The sequence below is a fragment of the Aegilops tauschii genome, chromosome 1 (genome assembly GCF_002575655.3).
Source record: "Aegilops tauschii subsp. strangulata cultivar AL8/78 chromosome 1, Aet v6.0, whole genome shotgun sequence".
Lineage (NCBI taxonomy): Eukaryota > Viridiplantae > Streptophyta > Magnoliopsida > Poales > Poaceae > Aegilops > Aegilops tauschii.
Genome location: NC_053035.3, coordinates 448,446,787 through 448,467,332, shown reverse-complemented (window position 1 = coordinate 448,467,332; position 20,546 = coordinate 448,446,787). Strand labels below are relative to the sequence as shown.

The 20,546-nt window shown below is 48.7% G+C and overlaps 3 protein-coding genes across 3 annotated transcripts; 2 read left to right on the top strand and 1 right to left on the bottom strand.

Annotated features, from left to right (window-relative positions):
• The first annotated feature begins 3,698 nt into the window (after positions 1-3,698).
• Positions 3,699-4,703, top strand: LOC109772366 (early nodulin-like protein 15). The gene is made up of 2 exons (XM_020331050.4): positions 3,699-3,986; positions 4,106-4,703. The coding sequence occupies exons 1-2, from the start codon at positions 3,803-3,805 to the stop codon at positions 4,510-4,512; spliced, it is 591 nt and encodes a 196-aa protein (XP_020186639.1). The 5' UTR covers positions 3,699-3,802; the 3' UTR covers positions 4,513-4,703.
• A 939-nt stretch (positions 4,704-5,642) lies between these two features.
• LOC109772364 (DNA replication complex GINS protein PSF3) lies at positions 5,643-10,248 on the bottom strand. Its single transcript, XM_020331048.3, has 7 exons — positions 10,112-10,248; positions 9,555-9,639; positions 9,409-9,480; positions 8,941-9,044; positions 8,722-8,814; positions 6,157-6,296; positions 5,643-6,063 (listed from the first exon to the last, which is right to left on the bottom strand). Exons 2-7 carry the CDS (start codon positions 9,597-9,599, stop codon positions 5,933-5,935), a joined length of 585 nt encoding a protein of 194 aa, XP_020186637.1. The 5' UTR covers positions 9,600-9,639; positions 10,112-10,248; the 3' UTR covers positions 5,643-5,932.
• LOC109772365 (uncharacterized) lies at positions 10,244-11,193 on the top strand. The gene has a single exon (XM_020331049.3). It carries the CDS (start codon positions 10,244-10,246, stop codon positions 10,835-10,837), a length of 594 nt encoding a protein of 197 aa, XP_020186638.2. The 3' UTR covers positions 10,838-11,193.
• Positions 11,194-20,546: the final 9,353 nt, after the last annotated feature.

Below are 20,546 nucleotides of genomic sequence, written 5' to 3'. Positions count from 1 at the left end.
TAGGGCAACCACCCCTCCCGGCTTGGGGGGCAAGTTTCCTAGGGGTGGGGGCGCCCAAACCCATCTAGGGTTTCCCCTGTGGCCGCCGCCCCTCCCATAGGGTGCCTCCTCCTCCCCCTTCCCCCTATATATAATGAGAGAGAGAGAGAGAGAGGGCAGCCGCACCCCCTTCCCCTGGCGCAGCCCTCTCCTCCTCCAACTCCTCCTCCTCCTCCTCCGTAGTGCTTAGCGAAGCTCTGCCGGAGAACCACGAGCTCCATCGCCGTTCTCCCTCAACTTCTCCCCTCCCCTTGCTGGATCAAGAAGGAGGAGACGTCCCCAGGCTGTACGTGTGTTGAACGCGGAGGCGTTGTCCGTTCGGCGCTAGATCGGATCTTCCGCGATTTGAATCGCCGCGAGTACGACTCCATCAACCGCATTCTTGTAACGCTTTCGCTTAGCGATCTTCAAGGGTATGAAAATGCAATACCTCTCTCTCGTTGCTAGCATCTCCTAGATTGATCTTGGTGACACGTAGGAAAATTTTGAATTATTACTACGTTCCCCAACAATAACCCCACGATATGACCCGCCTGTTTAGGGTCGGGTTATACAATGGCGACGTGGGTTGCGGTTATTCCAGAAGACTGGTCCAGAGGATAAGTCGCCAGGTGGGCTGACTCACAGCCCAAGGCCTTGAGTTCTATTTCTGCCAAGACGCCAAAGAAGTATTCTTACTTAAGAAACAAGATAAGTAGGAAATATATTAGTACACGGGTTGCAATGCAACCCGGACTCTGTTGTAAGCTCAGGGCCTCAACCTATATAAAAAGGGGAGAAAAGACATATGCTCATGTTTGTCTTACAGATAACTTAGTAGGAGTACATAGTAAGACAGCGATCATCTTTGATCAATCAGATGTGCATGTTCACTATGAACAACCATCAGCATGTATTTACTACTAACAATTATCCAAAGGAGTATTAATGATGAGATCAATTCAGCAACCAACTAAATGTTAGTAGGTAACAATAACATCGACTATACATAATTCGTCATTTCCAATTTCCAAAGGTCTCTGGATTAAAAAAATCCTGACACCATTACTCGTGAACCACTCAGCCTTGGTATGGTGTATTAGGAGAAAAAGTATCAATACCAACAGCTCGAAAATCTAAATAATCTAGGCCTGGTCGGCCTATGCCTGCCGGAACGCGGCATACCGCTCCTCCAGTACCATGTCCATGTAGTGAGCACGGGCCTCGCCCATGTTGATGTCGCATTGGCCAGCGCGGATGGTGGCACCTCCTCGTTGGCCGCGCCCGCCATTGGCACATTTGCAGCACCAACCTCTGGTGAGGTCGGCCATCTGGCGCCCTACCACCTAGCCGCAATGGCAACGATCTCCTCCATCTGGCGCCATCCCACAAGGCTTTAGAGCTCGAGGAGACCACAGCGGGTGTGTTGCGGAGAGGAGATAGAGAGTAGAGGAGGGTGGATGGATGCGGCTGTGCTGCTAGGCGGCCTATGGGGGTTAAATAGTGGGTGGAGGGCAGGCCAGGCGGCGAGGTCCTTAATGGTGAGTGCCAGACAGACGAACGGGTGGCGTCTGAGTAGGTTCCTCCGCAACCACGTACATTTAATGGAGGGAGACAGACGGACTGGTGCCGTTTGAATGCGCAGAGACATCGTGTGCACCGGGAAGCGACTTCATGTCAGCCCCAGTGAGAGGTCGCGTCCGCTCTGGGCCAGCATGAATGCGGCGCTCGCGCTCTGTAGCGGCGTTGACCAGCATCAGGAGGGAAAGCGCGCGGGGGCGGGAGAGGGGTTTTTGGTGGGCAGGGCAGTCAAAAGCGAGCGTGGCAGCGGTCTGGACACCCGCAAAGCCCCCCTCCCCTCCCTCAAATTGCGGGGAAAAGTGCGTTTGGATAGCCAAACAGACCGATGTAGGATCGTGTTGGATGGCAACAAATCCGGACCGCGCGGTCCGGGTGGTTTAGGGGTCGACGTTGAAGATAACGTAATATTTTCAGGATGAACTCGTGCAACTACGATGCTTTTTCCTTCTGTGGCTGTTACCTCTGCCCACGTGGTGTGCATTCCCATATGTATGCATCGACACTACACAAGTGTCGCGTGTGGATCCCGCTTGTCAGCACCGAAAGAAATAAAAATGGCTACCGGGAACAAAAATAGAGAATAAAAAATCTCAAACTATCCTTCATGGAAAAGGGCATGAGAAAATTCTCAGACTATCTTTTTTGGGAAATGTTTCCCACCGGCCAGCCGGCTAAAACTTTGGCCGGCAACACGCGCGCGGTTGGATAGGAAACAGCTTCGGCGCTCCCTGACTGCACGTTTCGTGTGGGTCCACGCACCGCCCGCCTCCTTCGGTCCTTATTTGTTCCCTTTGCAGCTCGTCTTCCTCCTCCCATCCTTAGTCCTCCCGCGGCTCATCTTTTCCCTATGCTCTCAACGACAACCATGGAGCTCCTGCTCGGCCTCGTTTTCTACGTCTCCTCTCTCCACATGTCGTCTCAACTCCAATCTCCCCTGGTAAACGACGACGCGGTTGTTGCGCGCCGGCAGGCCACCGGTGTTGACGACGGCGACCAGCGCGCTGCCACCACGGTCGCTCTGTCACTGCTTCCGGCAATGGTTTTTGTTTCCTGGACCCGATGGGGATGCAGATGGTTGGAACCAACTACAATGTATGTTGGAACCGCGGTGGAAGATGTTGCATCCGGCGATGAATTTTGCTGCCACCGGAGCTGCAATCGGCGATCCGATCACCGTCTGTTTCTTGCAACTGTACCCCTTAGAAGCTACATTCGCGCAGAGTTGCAACCCTTCACACAGGAGCTGCAACCAGGGGCGCCATCGTCGCGAATGCTATAACCGCACACTACAGAAGCTTCACCCATGTTTGCCAGAGCTGCAACCAGCGGCGCCATCATCGGTGAATGCTACAGCCGTACAGTGCAAAAGCTACATCCACATTCGCTAGAGCTGCAACCATTTTGACGATGTTACAACCATGTATGCCAGTGTTGCAACCGACTCGACGCCGGCGAGGCTGCAAGCATGAGCATGAGCGAGTTGCAACCGACGCCCTTGCTGCAACCAGTGGTGAGCACCCGCGCCAGGGGACGGCGACGAGCAGGACTGCAACTGGTAGCGAGGGTGGATGCCACATCCATGACCGATGGGGACTTCGGCCTTTGCTACATCCATGGCTGGTGGCGAGCTACTCGTGCGTTGCAGCAGGGGAGGCGAGAGATGCAAGCGTCGTTGGGGATTTTTACCGAGCGGGTCGAGGGAGAGAGATGGTTAAGTTTGGGCTGGTCGACCGGCGCCTAGTAGTGGTCTTTTTTTTTTTTTGAACTTGAATCCTCGGACTTTCAATGGTTTCAATGGTGTTACTTTTTTTAGGAGCCAGCCACCCGTGGTCATTTCCAAAAGCCAGCGGTTGTTCTCGCTGGCGTTTGGGCTCTGACTGCACGTGGGCCCCACGACGCGTCCCGGCCCAGGCGTCCATCCGTTGCTTGCTTGCTTCCCGTCGACTCTTTCTCGGGGCGAGGGGAGGGGAGGGCAACGGTACACTCCAAAACAGAAGATCGCTTCGCCAGCTGCCGCCGCCGCCCGCCGCGGCTCTCCCGAACGTTCGAATCCAACGGCTACTTTGACCGCCCGCCGCCTACTTAAGCCCCGCCCCTCCGCCGCACCCATCCTCCCCACCACACCCAGCACCAGCCACCAGCAAACACCTGCTCCCCCAGCTCCTCGCCGCCTCAACCAGTCGATCCATCCCGCTCTCTTCCGATGGCGTCCAGGGCGCTCCTCCTCTGCTCCCTCGTCGCCCTCGCCCTCGCGGCCGGCTCCGACGCCCGGGACCACGTCGTGGGCGGCGGCAAGGACGGCGCGTGGAGGGTGCCGCCCCCGGCGCAGCCCGACGCGCTCAACGACTGGGCCGGGAAGGCCCGCTTCCACGTCGGCGACAACCTCGGTAACAAACCACGCCGCAAATCCTTGTCCATCTTCTAGTCGTTACTCTCCTCGATCGATCTGCTTCTTGAATTTCTTGCTTTCTTACGATTGATTTCTTTGGACCCCGCGCGCACGCAGTGTTCAAGTTCGACGCGGCGACGGACTCGGTGCTGGAGGTGACGCGGGCCGACTACGACCGGTGCAACACGGCCAGCCCCATCGCCACCTACAAGGCCAGCGGCGCGGTCGTGCCGCTGCCGCCCGGGGGCCAGCGCTTCCGCCACTTCATCAGCGGCGCACCCGGGAACTGCCAGAAGGGCGAGCGCGTCATCGTCCTCGTCATGTCGGAGAAGCACGGCCGCCGGGTCCCGCCTGCCGCGCCGGCCCCCGCCCACTCCCCCTCGTCCTCCGCGGGGCTCGTGGAGGCGCCCGCCCACGCGCCCGCGCCCGCGCCGGCCACTGGCGCCGCATGGAGGACGGCGTCCGGCAGCGGCTCCGTGGTCCTCGGCGCTCTGCTCGGTGCGCTGCTCGTCGTTGGGTTCTGAGTTGCTGTTGGTTAGGATCTTAGGGAGGATTATTTGATTAGGCTCTATTATTATGGGCATTGTTAAGCTTAGAGGACAGATGTGCTTCTTCTGTCTGTAGAAGAAGAGAAGATGGTTTCTTTCTGGCGTAAAATCATCGATCATAAATGGCAATATATTCGATCAATCTTTGAGATTTCAAGATTTCTTAACTTGGGCGTGCTGTTTATTTGCGTGATAAATAAGGTGATACAGGATCGCAAGTATGGATCCAGCAAGTTATTTGGCTGCACCTGTACTGTACAAGTCTGTAACTGATCCATTGATGCGAGTAAACGACGCAGACACGCTGGCGCTACCACAGAGCACTAGCTGCAGCAGCGATGGAGAAGAGGGTCGCCGATGTGGTCCAATTTGAGTACTCCACACAGTTTGCATTCCAGTTGGCAATTTTATCACCCAAAGATTTATTTTATTTGCAGAAACATCCCAAACGTAATTGCAGAAACATCCGAAATCAATCTCCAAACAAATGAAGCTTTGCATCAGAGTTCAGAACTTTTACCCGCACACTTTTTGTACTTTTAATGTTAACACAAAAGTTGTTCTGGTTAGCATTTCCCTACCAGGAAAAGAAAAAAGGAAAGGTAGCTTTTGCCTGGGTGGATTTTAATTGTCTGATTTTAATTGGTTATATTGTCACACTCGGACTTTCCGGTTTCAATTTATGAGCACCCCCTAAGACCTCTTCCAATGCAAAGGTGCTTAGATGAGGTGCTAAGTATATTAAATGCCTTAGCAACTCAAGTCCCCAATGCAAAGGTGCTAAGCTTTTGGGTGCTATTGTGCTTCCACCTAGGTACTCAAGTCATCAATTAGTTGTAGACTCAGAATTGTGCTTCCACCTAGGTACACGTGCTTAGCACCGTTTCTTCCCGGGTCACCGTTTCTTCCACTTAGTTGGCAACCTCAGCACCTGTACAAGGTGGAGCATTGGGAGGGGCCTAAGTATACCTAACTGACAATGAAGCTGACCATTTCACCACCAAATGATATTGCACCCAAACAAGGGTTTTTCAAATATGCTTTTGCTTTTCCTATCCTCTAGCTTATCTACACAGAAAGTTTGTTTGCAGAGAAGGCACGACCCGTTATTAAAAGAGATACCACAAGTAGTTCAATATGAGTGCATCTAAAATGTTTTGCATTGATTGGTAACAAGCAAAACCTCCTGGAAAGTTGCAGTCAAGATGCATCTAAAAACAAGAGTTGCCGTCAGAGTAAGACGACAGACACATCAGGTGCACCAGATTGAAATACATGGATGTCTGATCACGGATCGGAATTGCCTTTTTCGTTCCTTACAGTTACAGCACCGGATCAATCAGTGCGCATACATCGGCTCTCCTGCCGGAGTACTCCGCTTCACGGTCAAGACGGTTCAGGGCGTCGAAGGATCGTCGGGCACCTTTGTCTTCCTCTTCCTTCCAAGAATGGACGCCTTCTGCAGCCTCGCACCCCCGACGCGCCACTTCCTGAAGGCGGACATCGATTCCCTAGCAGATTCAAACACTTCACACGGCAGAAAAAGAAAAAAGTTAACCCAACTTAGAGTTGATATGGTAGGGGGAAACAAAGGGAAGTGCAGAGGAGATGTGTCTGTACCTTGAGCCTCTTCTTTTGTAAGGCGTGTTGCGAACTTGGGCACTGTCATCGTCGAAGAGCTGTGTGCCTTGCTTAGTACCTCCTTGTACCTACTGGTGAACGCGTAGCGCAAGAACTGGCCGATGCTCTTGTCACCCACCCTGTCGATGCAAACATAATAAATCAGTGAGGGATATAATTTAGTCTGACCATTATAGTAACTCAAATAAAAAATTGAGAGGCAGTCGTGATTCAACCTAAAAAAAATATTAGTCGTTCAGTTATCTGAAATGTTCCAATACATCAACTATGTGTGCCAATATTCTGGTTAAGCGTCTAGACACCTAAGGCGCATTCGCCCCTGTTCGGATATTCCTACTCATTACTGATCCATTCCTGTACACATGCACCATATCTCATCCCAATTATTAAGAGACTCGACTAGTTTACGAGTCAACACTTGGTTCTCAGCCGGACATCTTCGACTCGACTTATCAGGCTAACAGCATTAAATATCGATGGAACCGTGTCCTGAATTCTAAATTCCTACTCCTAGTCCATGTCAGACGTGGTCTGCTCTGAAATCTGAAATGCGGAAACATTCTCCAGTCCTACTCCGAGTTCACTGCTGACTGTGGGTGCAGGCTGCTAGAGGGCTGAATTCTCAAATCTGATATGCAAAAATGTTCTCCAGTTCTACTCCTAGTTCACTGCTGAGTATGGATGCAGGCTGCTAGAGGGCAAAAGATCAAATGCGAAAGAAAGGTGGGGAAATAATCCATTACGATGTAAGAACGAATTATCACAGTACCAGCAAAAGTGGGGTTAAAGATCGAATTCCCCCTCTATTACACCACTTATTAACTTTTGGAGTTTTGTGCTAGTCAGTAGTCACACAGTCTAGTCCATACTAATAAATGGCTTTCAAAATAGACAAAAGGGGGAAATGGTGTAAAGTTGCCTCAAAATAGTAAAATGATATGCATTAAGGAGAAAAAATGATACAGTGAAATGTACTACCTCCATGCCAAAATATATGACGTTTTAGTAAGCTAGTTTAGCCTGCCAAAATGTCATATATTTTGGCACGGAGGTAGTATTAGAAATGGATGGAGTAATATATAAGGTGCCCAGACATCACCACATAATAACTTCATGGGATCCCTAACTTCAGTATACAAACTACAAAGGCAACACATAACAATATTTCACAGAACTGACAAAATTGTGACTACAGCAGTAACTGCAGGGGGTCTTCGACCTGATTGTGGACAGTAACCAGATGGGTTGGGCCAATTTGACAAGGATATTCAGACCTCTAAACCGACCACAAAAGAATGTATCAACCATAAAAGAATGTGTCAAATAATGCACGCCATGGAATGACACATTGGCACTGTAATTGACATAGATCATATCTAATCTGAGAATAGTTACACCTTTTCAACCAAATCACATGAACCATCATAAGAAAATCAAATCCCAATTAGGATCACTCAAGAGTATAACCAATTAATTGTCAAGTGGTACCTCTACAAGTTCACCCAGTTGCTCACAACATGTGCTACAGGTGGCTACTAAACATTTCATTATTTCTGTTCTAGTGAGCACTAAAATTAAAGGCAAAAGACCATTGAGATCTATGTCTGAATTGTTCAGATTAAGATGATTGCAGCCAGCTCTTGTCCTCATTAAGTGCAGAGTCCAGATTATGCCTTTGAAAAGAGATAGACCTCAAATAATCATAACTTATGTATTCAGGAAGACTTAGTTATGGTCTATTATGTTCATATCACCATATGTCAACACAGAATCAACACGTGTTACAAGCACAAATTGACCTAGTGGCATCAGAGGTCATTGTCAGGTGTATGATTAAATTTCCTAGAATGATAGTTTGGTCTCGGCAACAATGGTAGGATCAGCAAGGAATATATTGATCATTTCAAGGCGGCCATATAATACCTCCTTATGACTTATTAAATCATTTGTTGGAGTGGACAGAGGGGAGCTTGCTAAAATACGAAATTAGAACAGTTGAACACCAGTTTGAACATGGTTTGGCTAAACTGAGATGGGAGATACACTGCAAGTGTGGTTAAAAGCATGTTTTAGTCTGGGCCCTCAGAAAAGAAAACCATATGATTGCATTCTGTTCGCAAGAAATCAACTTGCCTATATACAATTCATAGTATCAACTGCATCTTCTCCCCAAGATTACAGTTACTTGAACTTACAGAAGTTCCTCCTATTTTAACTTAATATATGACTGATGACTGAAACTATCTTGCTCATGGAGATGGAAGCATTCCAAGTTTTACAAAAACAGAATACATGCAGAAAGGATAATGTACTGTAGTGCTGTATGCCTACACAATTGCCCGGTTATTGTGACTGAGACTATAAGATGTCTAAGGCTCATCAAAGTTCTGCAAAGCAATGGAGTGGGTAATGTATTTCTACCAAAGATGATATAGAAGTATTTTAATGAGAATTTACAAATTTAAGATTGCATAGAGAAAGGTAATGAGATGGAAGAAAAAGGAAACAAAATAGTACGTGTAACTGAGGTCGTTCAGAACTTACAGAGGAACAATCTTGCATCCTAGCTCATAAAAGTAAGGGCACCGAACCCTCAAATCAACACAGGCTGCATCAGCTTGGATCTCCTTCCGAGTTCTGCAAGCAAAGTACGTGTAAATATGTTGAAATGAGAACGATAACTACATACTACTGCATACAGTATATTTTGATGTCCCTCTTAAGAATTTCTACAGATGCAAAACAAAATACAAAGAAACCTACTTCTGGGTGAAGCAAGGAGGTACATTTATCGACACCGCTTGTTCCAGAGACAGCATCCCATGAGCAAGCCAAAATGGAAGGTCTACCTTAGCACCCTTCTCAACCTGAACATAAAGAATAAGATCATTTCTCTTTTTGTTGGAACCAGATAAAATACGCCATTTCATTTGCCATGGTAGCAAGAAAAGGTTCTCAAAAACAAAGCATCTAACTCCCAGTTAGTGAGAAACATGGCACACAGGGAAATAAGAAAGCACCTAGCGTTCCATATCGGTTTTGCAAACTAAAATGAGCAAGAATGCACGATGCATCTATCTCAGGTAAACATCATCTAACTAGTCAGCGTATTTGAGAAGCAATTTGCTCAAGAACAAACAGGCCAGAGAAAGAATTGGCAGCAGTTGCCATCAGCAGGTTTAAGATAGCAGTTAAAGATAAATGCAGAAATGTCATTGGACAGATGCTTACACTGTTTCTCTCGGCGCCAGGATCTAGCATACCAACACCATTTGCAGTTACTTGGAAAACAACCGAAATAAGCTGCAATTACAGTAGAGTATTCATGTCATCTGTACAAGCATAAATGAAGCAGAGGGTAACACGAGCATGGTTACCTCCTCCTCCATGAGGATGTCATCGACATCGTAGTAACAAGGCATTTCACCAAGTGGGACAGATCACTGTTGCTTATGCTCAGCCCTGCATGAACAGTTTGCACAATGCCGATGAGAGAAAGTCCAACTCACTCATCAGATTTGGCCTCCTATATTCATATACGGAGTGCTACTCTAAGGCTCCGTTTGAATGTTGATATTGAGGGCCATGGAATTGAACTGGTGCCAATATCAAATCTCCCAGACATTGATGTTGAAATTGAATCTGAATTGTGTTGTTTGGAGGTTCAAGAAATGATACTTGGAACTCACATGAGAGACTCAATTCTGTACAAAAATAAGAACATTATACAACAGCAGCCGCCATGGGGTCCCGACCGTGGGGGGTGAGGGGGGCGACGCGGAGGTCGCCATGAGAGGCAGGAGCCAGCGGTGGCCGAGCCGCATCCGAGATGGAGGCCGCCGTCGCGAGGGGCAGATGGGGCTACGCGTAACGCCGCAGAGAGGGGGAAAGACGGCCGGGGGCGGGGAGATGAGAGGAGGAGGGGGAGGCTGACCTGCGCCGCCGTCGAGGCCTGCTTCCCGCCGCCGCTACTGGTCTCCTCCCGCGCTTTTCGCCTCTGTTTTTCGGGAGCGCGGGCGAAGGGGGTCACCAAATATGTGGAGGATCTTCTAGAAAAAAAACAAATATGTGGAGGCTGGCGCTGCGAATTCGGCCCAAACAGGCCCAAAGGCATCACCAAACATCCGGGCTTCGGGTACCCACCCACCCGTATTCTTCCCCAAGCGAGTGGCGCACCTCTGCAATTGTTTTCTGTTTTCTCCTCCCCACGATGTCCATCCCCGGGAACGGCCACCTCCCCGCCGCCGCCTCCACCGGCCTACCGGACCACTCCTCCGACTCCGAGGCCGAGGGAGACGCCGACTACCTCCCCATCTCCGGCGCCGCGTCGGACACCGACAGCGACCCCGACCCCGACCCCGATCTCGCATCTCGCCGCCGCCTCGACGCGGTCGACAACGGCGTCTCCGAGCTGGATCTCGCCTCCGACGACGAAGAAGAAGAGAGCGACGAGGAAGAAGGCGCGGGCGCGACGGAGGCCGCGGCCTCCTTGGACGACGAGCGCCGGCGGCGCGCCCAGCTGCCCGCGGGCGCCGCGGCCCGGATCGTGGACGCGATGCGCGGCGTGGCGTTCCCCGGCGCGCCGCCGCCGTGGGCCGGCACCGTCCCCCACGAGCAGTGGCTCGAGCGCCTCCGCTCCCTCCGCGGCGGCCGCGACTAGGCGGAGCAGATGAGGTGAATTCTCGACCCACAAATCAGTGTGAGTTATGAGAGCTTGTGATCCGCCTTTGTACTGAAGGAACATTCCTGTATCGCCATAGATCCAGTAGGATTGCCTCTCGCTGCGTCGGAATGAAACTCGTGCGCAGATCATCGCCGATGAGATCAGGGATCGACACTGGATGCTGTTCTTGTGTATGGATTTTATGGAGGTTTCGTCTTATTTTTCAGAGCGTGCTTGTCTTCTTGATTGTGGAGAAATCCGAATGTTGTTGCTGCTGCTCTCCGTGGGCAGAAATGCGATCAAAAGGCTTGTGAAATTTTCAGTTGCATGAATCAGCAAATGCTTAATTTGTTTGTGCCCTTGTTTGCTAGAATATGGAACAAACTCTGAACATCTCATTGCCATGTCCAAAAAGCGATCATGTAATTGGTATTCACGGCAACAAGTGCACAAAAAGTGATCATCTAATTGGTATTCATAGAAACAAGTATAGATTCAAGCACACATCTGCATCATCGCAAAAACAGCACTCTTTCGAACACACTCAATGACAGGCAGATCGCCACTCCTACACCACAGGCAACGCCGATATAAACACCATGAACATTGCAAATAAAAATCAAAATTTACCTCTGTACTATCCCAGAACCATGCTCGTGCTTCTTCCTTTTTGCTGACGGGTGAATGGAATAGCTCTACTGCTAATTGTTTAAGACAGGCAAGTAAATAGAAGGGGAACCAACCTAGGACATGAACATGTTGTTTGCTGGAACACAACGTCACCAAGCAAAACAAAACCTTAAGCCCTGCATAAAATTCAGACAATCATGCCGTGTAAACAGAGAAAAGAATGCGCAAACGGGAACACATATTACATAGGAAGGTGAGGCCAAAAGATTGGGTTCTTCTTTCCACGCTTAGATGTGGTTTGCGTTAATAATTATTAAAAGAAAGTAAATCTTGTTTTCTAACTTATAAAAGAAACTGTAGTCGATGAATCAGCTAATACACAATGAGGTCTTGTTCCAGTTTGATGTACCTAATTGAAATACATAACTAATTGTGCATGATCTCGGCAACCCGAAGCACTAACATCTTTCAGCAGTTGGCAGAGGGCGTCATCTTTGGTTGCGGTTGCTTTATCCATCGTCACCTGGGAAGAAGCTCTAACTGGGTTAGGTTTCTCTCGGGTTCAGACTGCTGTTAGGTACGTAGATTAGATAGATCGATGGCAAGGCCGAAAGCGATCTTCTCCGGACACGCCGCGTGACATCGTTTTCTACCCAGCATGGCCGATCTGTTGCTTGATCGTTGTCACACGGGATGCAGTGCGCTGCTACATGCAAAGAAATTTAGCTAGGCCGGCCGTTGAGTGCTCAGATTGATCACACGCCTAGCCGGTAGGCCGGTGCAGTGTGGTATACTGTATCGTATAAAGCATGCGTACGTAACCTCGGCTGCCTGAGATGGACCCTCGGACGGACGTCTCAGGTTGTTGCTGATGAGAAGCGTCTCTAGATTTGGTTGATGCGCGTCGAACAAGCCAGTGGAGCTTAGTGGCAGCGAGCGACCGAAAATGTTGAGCGTCAACAGACTTGTTAGGCTCGGCTTTGTATAATCTGCAATGAGAAGGTAGGCGTAGAAACATGCTAAGGTTGGTTGCCAAACCGTAATACAGACAAAAGATTGTCTTGCGGGCGGCATTATCATAATCCACCGAAACTACTGCTAACTTTGGCTGCATTCTACGTACATTTCCACGTACAATAAAGTAGCACTATTCAGTAGAATCCCCCGCGTCGCCCCCGCTCGGGCGACTCGGGGGCGACCACCCTCCCGCCGCCGGCGTACCCTGCTCTTCTTCCTCCATCCCTCGCCGCTGCATGAGGCTGGCGCCGGGCAAGCCCGTGGCGCAGCCGGGGACTGCGGCGGCAGGGCCCTTGCTGCTCCGCCTACCGCTGGAGAGAGATTGGATCTGGGGCGGCGGCCCTTCCGGCGAGGCCCCTCCATGCCGGCGAGAGGCGGGACTGGCGTGGTGCCGGTGGTCCGGTCAGGCGGCCGACGGATCTTCGATGGACCATGGCCTGGCATGACTGCTCTGGCGGCCGGCGGCGGCGCCAGATCTGGCTGCTGTCATCTAGCCCCGATCGGTGGGCTTCTCTCCTGTGGGTTCCTGGCGGTGTCGGCGTGGTTGCTGGGACCCTGGCCGCGGGTGAAGCTGGTGGAGGAGATCCAGATTGGGGGAAACCCCTTGGTCGGCCCCGGCTGGCCGCGCCGCCGACGACGCTCAAGGGCGCCGCTTTTCTTCTTGGAGACGTCAGTCTATGTCTGCTCCTTCATCCCCCCCTCCCCCGCCTCTCGGGTGAAAACCCTAACTCCGGTGGGCGGCGGCGGCGTCCTTGATGCCGTAACCTTCCAGAAGGCGCCGCCTTGAGGGCTGAGTGGTGGTGGGCATTGTGTGGGTCATTGACGTTTGCTGGTGATGGGCACTGCTTTGAGGGAAACCTTAGGATCTGGTCTTCCAGATCGGACGATGGCGGTACTGCGGTGCCGTTTCTCTCCTGGGAGCATCGTTTGTGGAGGAGCGCTGGAAGACAGAGTCAGGAGGTGGAGCGGCTCCGTCTTGCATGAAGCTTTGGTGGAGTTGTCAAGTCATGCATGGCCGACAGGTGCTACGCTGAGTCATGCCTGGTTGGCAGGTGCTACACACGACAGATCTTCGAGAGTCTTCTCGTCTGGACGGACGAGCGCAGGGCGGTGGCGCCGTTGGGCGCAGTGGTGGCATCGACGGATGTCCGGACTAGTAAGGATGATGCGGATCTTCCTCCTGAAGATGGGTCAGTGGTCCAATGAATATGGCAGCTTTTAAAACGTGTGCATGTGATGTGCGTTTTAGGTCTGCTGCACCGGTTGTTAGTCCCGATACGTTATGTGGATGGATTGGCGGCGACACCGGTTTTAGAAATGGGGAGTGAGAGCACTCCTCATTATCGAATTTGTAGGTGTGGGTGATGACTTCGGATGATTTGATGTATATTTTTTCAGACATTTGTGGAATATTAATAAAGATGGCTGCATGCATCGTTTGATACAAAGGCCGGGGGTTTAACCTCTTTTAAAAAAACGTACATTTTCACGTACTCCTTATTTGTTTTGGAGGCAACTGCACTATATGTAGGACCTAAACTGATGCGTCGAAGGTGGACTGCAGAGGAAATATGCATAAGGTGTTTGCTAGTTTGTGCGGGTTCAGGCCTCCGGGAGGTCCGAAGATATACCGAGCACTTAGCCTACGCTGAACAAATCTGTCGTGAATGATGGAATGTGCGTGCTGTTGGGTGATGAAGGAGTGGTGGGATCCAGGAATCGTTGGGCAACTTCCCCTCTCACGGTGATGCACGCACATGACTTCATCCAAGGTCTCCCCGTTGCGAAGTCAGACATTGAACATGCGTGCTACTCTGCTTGCTAGTGATACCCAGGTCAACTAGAAACTCTACTTTATGTTATTATGCCCCCCGTACATCATCTCCTGTTCTTCTACATGCCCTAGATCGATGCAGTTTGATACAGTGATATTACCTCCGTAAAAAATATATAACATCGTTTAGATCAGGAAGTACTAGTTTGCTTCTCTAAAAATATACACCCTGATTTTATTGTCGCAAGAGCCAGTTAACAACTCCCTCCGTGAAGCTTGCAGAGAACATCTTATATTATGGGGCGGAGGGGTAGAACCTTATTGCAAAGAGACGCGAAAAGGATTTGACATGGCGATCCGCCAACGTGCATCTCTGTTAGCTAGCTACAATTTGTCCTCCTGGCTTTGATAAAGCAGAGAGGATTTGACATGGCGATGCATTGACCGTGCTTGTCAAAATGTCAATGCCCAACTGCCATGTTTATTTTTCTGGAGAATCTTGAGAGATGCTAGTGGCGTACGAACACGATCTTTATTTGACGCACGTATATGATTCATGAGCTGGCAAAGCCTAATCATGGGAAGCTGGTTGAACATTTCCTCGTCGAATCGGCAGATCACAAGGTGCTAACAACTCGGATTTCTCGTGTCTTAGCACACAGATCTCCTCGCTTTTTTTCTCCGTCGCAGTCACTCCGCACGGGCAGAAGGATCAAGAGCCAGAAGAAGTACGCCTGTGATTAGGCTCTTCTGGCTCTTGTGATCATGTATTTATTTATTTTTTAAAGAAAAAAACAGTAGAAAAAGTCTCATTTGTTTTAACCCAATCGCCATCTATTTTCCCTCACAAATGGACAGCAAGAGCCGTGGACAGAGAAAGCAAAAAACACATGCATGGTTCCCTCAAAAAAAGAAAAACACATGCATGGTTTTTCTTTGCTCCTGTGTTTTCAAAAAGGTGTGTTGTTTCGGTGTTCTTGTATGTTGTTGATTGTTTTTCTAACCACTCGTTTCAAGTGGTCAAGTGTTCACGCCCTCCAATATCGACCCTCAAATTACCCGTAAAGGTCGGGCCAAGTTATTCGCATGCATTTTACCACCCAACGCGAGACCCACTTGTTCGCGGAGGCGTGTGATTGTCCAAAATCTCGCAAACCAGGGGAGCTTTGCGGGTGTTCGGACAGCCGCCACATACGCGTCTGACACCCTGGTCTCACCCAAAAACATCACCCGCGCGCAAATCCTCTCTTGCGTGAACGCTCCTCTGCTTTTTGCACTGCATTTATGCCGGTCCAGAGCAGCACGTTCATGCCGGTTAGAGCGGATGTGACCCGTCATTGGAGGTGGCATTGAATCGGCGTGGCGTCCAAGAAACCAACCCCGCCGCCCGTGCCATGTCCGAACTCCGCACATGTTCAATATCGGAGGGACGTGACGTCATGGGACAGGATGAGACGAATATTGCTCGGGCGACGCCGTCACCTTCTTTGCAGGACTCTCTCCGCCTACGCCTTTTTCTTTTCCCTCACCTTCATTCATCGCCCTTGCCATCCCACAGCCACGACCAATCGCATAGGAGGATCCGGATCTGGAGGGATGTAGGATCGAAAGTATGTCTAGAGGGGCGGGGGGTGATTAGACTACTTGACCAAATAAAAATCTAGCCTTTTTCCAATTTTAAGTCTTGGCAGATTTTAGCAACTTAGCTCATGTCAAGCAATCAACCTACACATGCAAGTCCAAAAGTATAGCAGCGGAATGTAAAACATTGCACATGAAGGTAAAGGGAGAAGTTTGGAGGGAGCAAACACAATGTAGACACGAAGATTTTTGGCGTGGTTCCGATAGGTGGTGCTATCGTACATCCACGTTGATGGAGACTTCAACCCACGCGAAGGGTAACGGTTGCGCGAGTCCACGGAGGGCTCCACCCATGAAGGGTCCACGAAGAAGCAACCTTGTCTATCCCACCATGGCCATCGCCCACGAAGGACTTGTCTCTCTAGGGTAGATCTTCACGAAGTAGGCGATCTCCTTACCCGTACAAACTCCTTGGTTCAACTCCACAATCTTGACGGAGGCTCCCAAGTGACACCTAACCAATCTAGGAGACACCACTCTCCAAAAGGTAATAGATGGTGTGTTGATGATGAACTCCTTGCTCTTGTGCTTCAAATGATAGTCTCTCCAACACTCAACTCTCTCTCACAGATTTGGATTTGGTGGAAAGATGATTTGAGTGGAAAGCAACTTGGAGAAGACTAGAGATCAAGATTTATGTGGTTGGAATGGAATATCTTGACCTCAACACATGAGTAGGTGGTTCTCTCTCAGAAAATGTATGATGGAAGTGTAGGCATGTTCTGATGGCTCTCCTCACGAATGAAGAGTGGGTGGAGGGGTATATATAGCCTCCACACAAAATCTAACCGTTACACACAATTCACCAAACTCGGTGGGACCGAATCAGAAAACTTGGTCAGACCGATTCAGTTCAAAATGTGAACGTTAGGCTTTTCGGTGGGACCGATATGTCAACTCGGTGGGACCGATTTCATTAGGGTTAGGGCATAACGTAATCTCAGTGAGACCGATTTTGGTAATAAGCTAACCAGAGAGTTGGTCAGGCAAACTCGGTGGGACCGATTCGCTCATCTCGGTGAGACCGAAACGTTACGAAGGGGAAACAGAGAGTTTGCATTGCGAACTCGGTGGGACCGATCGCTCATCTCGGTTGGACCGAAACGTTACGAAGGGAAACGGAGAGTTTGCAATCCCATCTCGGTGAGACCGAGATCCCTATCGGTGAAACCGAAGTGACTAGGGTTTGTGGCAGTGGCTATGTCAAGTGAACTCGGTGGCGCCAGATAGAATGTTTCGGTGGGGCCAAGTTGGACTTTTGGTTTGGGACAAATGTGGATATGAGAAAGTGGTTGAGGGTTTTTGGAGCATATCACTAAGCATTTTGAGCAAACAATCCCATTAAGCAACACCTCATCCCCTTTTAATAGTATTGGCTTTTCCTATGGACTCAATATGATCTTGGATCACTAAAAGTAAAATGTAGAGTCTTGAGTTTTAGAGCTTGAGTCAATCTTTTGTCCTTAGCATTTTGAGGGGTCCACATTCCTGATCCATGCCATGCCAATCATTGAACTTTCCTGAAATATTTATCTTGAAATATCATTAGCTCAATGAGCTATATGTTGTTAGGAATTACCAAAACCACCCAGGGATAGTTGCACTTTCAATCTCCCCTTTTTTGGTAATTGATGACAACATATAGATCAAAGCTTCGACAAATGATAATAAGGTTGAAATACATCGTCGCTTTGAGAAGTATGTGATAAGAAAGAGCTCCCCCTAAATTTGTGCATTATTTAAAATTTGCTTTTGAATGCAAATGCACAATCGATTAGGATCATGGGTTACTCTTCCATGTCACATACATCTTGGTGGAGCGCTCAAAATGATAGCAATTAAAAGCATGGACTCATCACCAAGCAAAGTGAATGATCATATATGGGATATAAGAGATAATATCATCCAAGCAAGCATTAAAGTAGCATATGATCAAACACATGATCATACAGGTATCTCACACACATACATAGAGTATCAACCAAGCACACAATAAAGTTCAACCAAACAGCAAGAGAGACAAAGAAGCAAAAAACACTCTCTCTCGAAGCCTATGATCTATACATTTCTCCCCCTTTGGCAACAAGTTACCAAAAAATTCGAAAATGCATAGTGCTATGCGTCTCTCAGGCTTGGTCTTCGGGAGGTGGTGTAGAGAGAACTCCAAGGATGAAGGCATCAGTTGTTGTAGTTGGAGCTGGTGGAGTGGCTGCTGGAGGTGGCACTGAAGCTGTAGCTGCTGATGCTGACGATGTAGCTCTAGTATCTGGTACTGGCTCTGCAGCAGACCTCTGACCTCTAGGCACTTTGCGAAAAGCATCTGTAGTAGCCTTCCCCTTCTTCTCTTCTGCTTCCTCCTGGAGCTGCTCAACTGTCGTCTAAATCTCAGTGACTTTCAGATCAAGTTCATAAAACTTGGTCTCTATGATCCTTTCCAAGCTCTTCTGATTCTGAGTCAGGGTGGCCAAGCCCTTCTCAATCCTCAATGTAGCTTGAATCAGATAGGCTAGTTGATCTTGTTTGCTCTTCAGGAACACTTCATATCCCTCCTCAATACTTCGCATCTTTGCAACTTTCTCTGCCTTTGCCTTTGCTCTCTTTTCTTGTGCTTGCACAGATGAAGGTTCATCCTCATTCATCACAACTGTGTTGTCTTCAAAATCTGGGTGCAAGGGTAAATGCTCCTTGTCCAACAAGTATGTCCCTGTGCCCATCTTTGAGTTGATGAGCACCTGAATATGTGGAGCATACCCACAAGATCTTTTCTGGTCAGCAGCTGTCCTCTTGATTGTCTGAACAAACAATCAGACTCATGACCTTGAATTTCTGAGGGATATCAAATATTTGCAGCAAGTTGATGGAATGTCCTCTAATCATCTTGTGATCTCCAGATTTGGGTAACGGGGTATGCCTTAAGATGGTGTTGATAGTAGGCTGACCAGACAATAAATAGTGTACAGATCCAAACTTGTGTCTCTCCAAAGCCTTGTCTGGGATCTCCTTGTACATATTTGCCATGGAATTGTGGTCTTTCTTCTTCTTGGCATACACATCCAAATCATCCTCATGTTCTTCTGGGGCATTGATCAACTTGGCCCATTCTTCAACAGTTGATTGGTACCTTGTACCTTCAGACATCCATACTATCCTTCCATCAGGATAGAAATGAGCAGTGGAGTAGAATTGCATGATTAGCTCATCATTCCATTTAGTGGGCTTCTGTCCAACAAATTTATTAACTCCACAAGCTTTGAAGCTTCCATGTACACCTGTGAAGTGATCTTCATTCTCATCAATATATTCCCAATCAACCCGCTTCATATCACAGACAATTGGCTTTTTGTCAAGCAGAATGGTCTCATAGAAATCTTGTTGTTCTTTGGTGTGGAACCTGTAGTCCACAGCAGTTCTCCTTCTCACAGCATAAGGATCAGACTGTCTCCAAAGTCTCAATCATGCATCCTTTCTGACGTTCCCTCTGCCACTGGATGAGTGTCATTGTGATCTGGAACCTTTGGCTTCAGCTTTCTTAGCACATGGGCTTCATCGTCTTCTTCTTCAACCTCAGGCACTGGGGCCTTGTTCTTCTCTTCAGCTGGGATGTTTCTGGTGCTTCTCTTGGGTTTACAAGGCTTCTGAGCTTGAGCTGTTGCTTTGGGAGCAGTTTTGGGCTTTGATGTTGCAGCCCCTGACTTGATAGCATCTCCCATAAGCTTCTGAGACTTGGGTGCTGGTGCAGCATCCTCTTCCTCTTCCTCTTCTTCATGGCGTCGTCACCACAGGCGCCCTATTGTCGTTAGGCTTCTTCTGTCCTCCATATCTATACCTCGAGGTTATGGCACCATCATGCTCGTCCCCGGTGGTGCGTGAAAGGCCGGACTGCTTCAAATCTTTCACGTGGCGTGATGAGAAAGAAGCTGAAACTTGATTCCCACACTGACTATTGAATTTGAGCGAGCTCCAAACGGGACCTCCACAACCTCCAAATATGGAGTCTATGAGCTCTATTTTGGAGCGAGCTCCATAAACTATGCCGACTCGAAGGCATATGATCACTCTGTTAGAGTGTCATTTTGGATCAAAATCATCACATTGACAGTTTGTATGGCGACTGGACCAATATGGCTTCATGGTAAAGTTGCTCGTACCTCCAACAACTCATTTGCAATTTCAACAACATTGAGTTGTACTTTCAGCATTTCGCCGCAAAAGAAACACATTCTCAACAACATTTATACGAGTAATGTTCAACATTTTATTTGTACTTTCATCACCCACAATTCGTATTTTCCATTCATAATCATGGCAAAAGATATGACATCACCCAAGTTTCCATTCATAATCATGGCAAAAGATATGACATCAACAGTTGATGCACAACCTTACACTAGCAAGTACTCCCTCCTTTCCCAAATATAAGTCTTTTTAGACACACAAATGGACAACAACATACGGATGTATATAGACATATTTTAGAATGTAGGTTCACTCATTTTGCTCCATATGTAGTCACTTGATGGAATCTCTAGAAAGACTTATATTTGGGAACAGAGGGAGTAGCAACGATATCACATGAATATTCTCTCTGGTGGAACCACTTTGTTCCGTTTGTCCTCGTCAACCAAATCAAATAATGTCTGTCAA